The following is a 6,000-nucleotide window of genomic DNA, read 5'->3' as shown; positions in this document are numbered from 1 at the left end:
AAATTTTCATTCAGTCAGAGCATACAGCCAATCAGCTGCAGCACTGATCAGTGTATTCTGACAGCAGAGGAGTCCTCACAGTCAGAATACAATAACACAGCAGGGAGGATTCATCTATGCCCCCTGCTTATGTGGATAGAATATGATTCTGTGGATGAGAGAATCATTCCTCCATTGGAGAATTTACTCTCATCTCTTGTACTGGTGACAACCGTAAAATTTTGTGTCAGTGATAATGAGACAAAATTGAGACATAAACAGCAAACAAAACCTGACAAGTGTCCTAACAGTTTCCAAATCTATCTAAAACAAAAAAAAAAGCTATAGATGCACTTTAAAGTTTCCTTTTTATCACAATATTTTAACCCTTCCTTACCCTATCCTTAAGCAGTGTGCGTGGTCTTCCTCCAAATTTGTACATTAAATACATTTAGGTCAACATTATGAAGACCTTAACATAATAACAGCTATTTTTGAAAAAGGACATATTGCATTGCATTCAGTACTTACATGAATCTATGTCCAAAGCAGTAAAATCATTTTTACCCTCTGAATGTTTAAAAAGGTGTCTTTCTTTTGCATGCTGCAAACAAGTATTATTATAAATACTGTTCCAAACTTTGATACACTTTCTTTTTGTTGAGTTTAGGCATACACAGTTTCCCATCACAGTCTCTCTCAGTTCATTCCAAGCTGTCAGACAACTTTGTACGGCATCACTCAGGGTGCATTCTTGTGGATGAATGCATTGACTTTTGAAGTTTTCATATAAAGAAAAGCAATTACGGTTTTCTTTGCATAATTGTTTTGCTAAAATGCAATCATTTGCCTTTCCCGGCAAAGTGGTATCAATTTTTCTTGGATGATGCAGGGAGCTTTTTTGTATAATAGAAATTTCCTGCTTTATAGGTCCCGAAAGAACATTCTGTACTGCACACAAAAAGAAATAAATTAATTCATTATATAACTATACTTCATTATCCAGTTATTATGGCTGTAATGCGATCATAACCTGGATTGTTCAATTCAAGGCAGAACATTTATAGTTTTTTACATTAAAACCTTGGTGTTGTAGAAAAATAAGAAGTTATGATTGTATTTTTTTACAGTGTTTGGAAGATGTCTCCTTAATAAAATTGTATTATACTGTACAAGCATGATTCAGTTTACAGCCAGTAGCACCGCCTTGGTTATTTCCCAGGTTGGTATGGTATTACTGGCTGGATCAGCAGTATTTCATCATCAGACAAGTCAGTGTTTTCACCTGTTACCATTTTTCCCTGTCACATTTTCCAGATTGATAGTATAATTAGAAAAGGGATATTATTGCTGCTTCAGAACAGTAAAATAAATTTGGCTTTCATGAGTAGGCCAATATGATTCACTACACCATCATAAAGGTGAGCAATAGGGCAACTGTTTTTACTAAGAGGGCATGAAAGTGCTATTCCATGCCAATCTCCATCAAATAAGACAGTCTCTCATGTTCCAGTATCTTAAATTGGGGAGGTTTCTTGTATGGCAGTTTCCCTATGACAGGACAACCTTATACAGTACCTGTCAATCTCTCTATAACCTGAAAGGCTTTCATGTGGCAGTCTGCCCTTACATGGTGGCCTCAATATCACAAACCCATATATAAAATGAAAATCAATAACAGCGCCACTACCCAACCTAATATTACATGTAAATTAGTGAAGTAAATGGAGCTATAAATAAAACCAGTGGAAGCTGGTATAAAAAAAGGCAAAAAAGAAACCCCACTAAATGAATTACAAATTAATACACAATAAAAAAATAAATATTGTTAGTTACTAAATAATTAAAAGAATTAGAAATAAAAATTAAAAACAAAACAAAAATAAAAAAGCAAAGAGTGGGAAATAAAATAAATAAATAAATAAATAAATAAATAAAATAATAATATTAATAAACTAATAATAATAAAAACAATAATAGATAAGATAGTGGTGAATGATGAATAGGTACTATTGATACAACACATAAAGTCCTTATTGCACAAAGTCCTTGCTTTTTGTGCGTGGGAAGGTGCACCCTCATTCATAGTATTCTATGCAACGTCCTTGTTGCACAAAGTCCTATGTACGATCAATAAATAGTCCCTAAATGTAGGAAGCTTGATTCCAACTGTGTATCAAACACAGTAAATTATACAAAAAAGGCAGCATTATACAGCAGATAGGAAAAACACAAGGTTCACTTTATTAAGCACTTAGTAAAACAGAAGTGTCCACTCACAGACTATGTGTGTGTATGTAGGAAATCCTGGATGGATGTCTCAACACTATCTCCTGGCCGGGGAGAGAGAGAGAGCAGGTGTAACTGTCAAGAGCGTCGGAGAACCAACTGGGGGGGTTTACCAGCAGTCACTAAAGACAGCCTAGATGGCGCCGGACCTTCAGTTTGGTTTGCAACAGAGTAAGGTTCAGCAGCATTCAGGTTGTCTTCAGTGGCTGCGGGTGACTCTTCCCTAGCTGGTTCTTCAGCGCTCCTGACAATTACACATGCTCTCCCTTTCCCTGGCCAAGAATTATTTGAGATCCATGGTAAAAGACTAAATGATCTGTCCTACTGGCTTTTGAGAGGAGTGTCCTCAGATGGTAGAGTTTGATGAGTTAGTTACAGATTTTGCAAAGTGCAGGAAAAAATAGTGTTTATAAATATTGTAGAGTGATGCACAACTGTGGTGTATAACTTGCCATTTCTGATAACCTGTGTAATATGTATTCTCACAGTTAATAAAACTAAGAAAACAAATCAGACAAGCGTCTTCTTTGGAACCTAACCTATTTTTTTTTTTTAGAACAAATGCATTTTCTCATTCATTTCAGTTCACCTTTTTATTTGTCATATAATTTCATTTCTATGTTGAGGGGCCCCTGAACTTGAAGTGCCCCAGCCCCCCCAGGTCTAAATCTGGCACTGAGTGGACACTTTTACTAAGTGCTGTAATAAAGTGAACTTCTACTATTGTATAAAGTAATTGCTCAAAACTGAATTAATTCTAAAATACCAATACCCACATCCTAAAATTCATAAAGAAATAGAATTGGGGCAATTGGGGCACTGAAAGTGTTCTGTCCATTACTTTTCTATCTCCTGAAGAAGCGGTTGACCACAAAACATGTCGAGAGTTCGATGAGCTCCACTATATGCCCTCTCTGAATTATTGCCAGGTTGAGGTTGTGTTGGGGGTATAGCAACTATCAAGAGGGACGCATATATTTTACAAGTGTGTAAGTCTGTTCCCTTGTTTGTTGAAATTCTAGACTGCATTGTAAATTATTTGTATATAAATAAAATGTATTGTTTTTGACCAATTATGTGATGTCTCAAGATGGTACCAAGAAACCCCTGCTGCCCCATTGCCCCAATTCTTTAACTTCCTACTATTGGCTGGAGCTATACCTATCTAGTGTATCCTGTGGCTCTTCTGTGACTTACACCGGTGCTGTGTTTCATACACAGTGGGAACTGGGCTTTCTAAATTTAGAGACTGTTTCTTATTCCTACATATTGTGGGAATAATAAACCAATGCGTTAACCAATAGGAAAGTGAGTAACAAGTGCAAGAGACTGTGTAATAAAACTTAATACCACTTTCAATAATAAATATTAAAAAAAATATATAATGAATATATATGTAAAATCAGCGCTAGAAGTACACAGATGTAAGTGAATCAGATGATAATATGCAGAGAAATGTAATACTTGGTAGTGATCCAAAACGTTATGTAAATCAGTCATAAAGTGTCACCGATGTGAACAATCCAAACACAGAATCCAACATTGAGTGCAGTGGCTGCAGTAGAATAAGTAGAGATGTACAGGGAAGTGGAATGCTTTGTCCCTGCACTAAGTGGCGTGTAATTTCCGAACTTCCGGTCCCGTGTGACGTCACTTTCAGTCTACGATCGTGACCGGAAGTTCGGAAATTACAGGCGGCTTAGTGCGGGGACCAAGCGGTCCACATCCCTGTACATCTCTGCTTATTCTATACATACTGAAAGTTTTTTTATTGGTTTTTAATAAATGTTATTTTAAGTACTACACTATGGAGCCCCCATTTTATTTTTCGTGAGCGAATCTAAGGGGATGTGCAAATCCCATGCTAGTTGAGCCAGTGTCATCATTGGAGCTTTACAGAGGATTTCCTTACCTATGCTGAAACGTTTCACTTTATCTATATTGAGGTGATATGCACTCAATTTTGGATTCTGTGTTTGGATTGTTCACGGTGACACTATATGACTGATTTACATCACGTTTTGGATCACTATGGAGTATTATATTTCTCTGCACATTCACATGGACTTCCTGCATTGGATTTTATTTTAATGATCACTTTATTTTGTTGTATGAATTTAACTGAATTATATCATTGTTTTTTACTTTTTAACTCATTATGAATGGATTCTCACAAGATTATTTAAATTATTAAACTTTTCCAGCTACGCCTTGGATGAATTTCACTTTTGGAGCACTAGTCACTTTAATTTCAGTATAGTTTTATTTCTAATATATTCTAGCGCTGATTTTACATATATATTCATTATATATTTTTTAAAATATTCCTACATATTACTTTGTGCAATAAGGACTTTATGTGTTGCATCACTGGTCACTATTCATCATTCATAAATATCCTATTTAATAATTTTCAGTTCTTTTTTTTTGTTATTATTCTTAATCATTTTTTGTATTCCCTCCTTATTTTCTTTTTTTTTATTTTTGTTTTATTTTTTGTCTTTTATTTTTCTTTCTAATTCTTTTATATTTTTATTATTTACATTGTTTTTTCATTATCTTTTTATTATCTAATAATTTTTATTTTTATTGTGTATTACTTTACAGTTAGTTTAGTGGGTTTTTTTTCTTTTTTTTGCACTGGATTCATGTGAACTGAGTTTGTTTCTAAGAATCTTACCAAGAGCCCCTTCTTTATAATATACAGTATGTGCCTTAACTACTGTGAATATCATGCTGTCTTTAAGGTGACTTACTCACATTGGGTCTGGATGGTTCCCCATTAGGAAGTTGGTCCTTTTATTTTAAGAGTATGGCTGCTTATTGAATGTACCCTCCATGAAAGGCAGTGGCTTTACCTTGGCCTACTCATTTGCACCTCTATGGGCAACATACACATGTTATGAATTCCAATCTACCCTACTGGCTGGTACTACTCTAATAATGATTAAGAGTGGGTTCCAGTATACTGATTCTCTCACGTGTGCTCTTGAAGAAGGATTCCCTAAATGTGTTTAGTGCATATGTTGACTGTAATCTGAATCTTTGCATGCTGTGAACCCCTATGTGGAAAGTAATTTTTAATGTTGTGCAATAGATTTTTAATGGTTCATATTAAAGTTGTTTTTATAGTAATCAGTTTCTCTTCTATATGTCCATGCAAAGTCCATTACTACATATTCTGTTTATAGTTGCACATTTAAAGACTGTTTCCTATTCCTACATAGTCCTTTGTGCAACAAGGACTTTGTGCACTAAGGACTTTATGTGTTGTATCACTAGTTACTAGTCATCATTCATTAATATCTTATTTATTATTTTCTGTTATTTTCTTCTTCTTCTTCTTTTTTTTTTGTTTTTTATTTTTATTTCTATTGTTTTTTTTTATTTGTATTATTTAGTGTTGTTTTGTTCATTATCTTTTCATGCTCTGATAAAATGTGTTTACTTTTTTTGTGTATTACTTTACAGTTAGTTGACAAAGCCGTCTCTCATTCAACAGTTTCTCTATAACATTACCCCAAACACCACCTAATCTAACTGGTAACTTTCAGTTTGGGAAACACCTGTATATATGTCCAGGGATAAATAATCTGCCTGGGTTCTATTTGTGTACAGTTTTGCAAACCTTGTTATTCAATGTGATCATTTGTAGGGCAAATAAAAAGGCATGGGAGGCTAGGAACAGAAATGGGGGTACTAATGTCAACATTAAATTAATACATCATTGAA

The 6,000-nt window shown here is 34.5% G+C and overlaps 1 protein-coding gene across 1 annotated transcript in view; it reads right to left on the bottom strand.

Moving 5' to 3' along the window:
* GFRAL (GDNF family receptor alpha like) overlaps positions 1-6,000 on the bottom strand; it is a gene marked incomplete at its 3' end in the record, with an annotated part of 100,965 nt that overhangs the window by 38,715 nt on the left and 56,250 nt on the right. The window contains exon 4 of the mRNA XM_082252408.1: positions 511-930. Coding sequence (XP_082108534.1) covers positions 511-930 — 420 coding nt within the window. The remainder of the gene's footprint in view (positions 1-510; positions 931-6,000) is intronic.

The sequence above is a fragment of the Pelophylax lessonae genome (assembly GCF_965119305.1).
Source record: "Pelophylax lessonae genome assembly, chromosome: 3".
Taxonomy (NCBI): Eukaryota; Metazoa; Chordata; class Amphibia; order Anura; family Ranidae; genus Pelophylax; species Pelophylax lessonae.
This window is presented reverse-complemented; position numbering and strand designations above follow the sequence as displayed.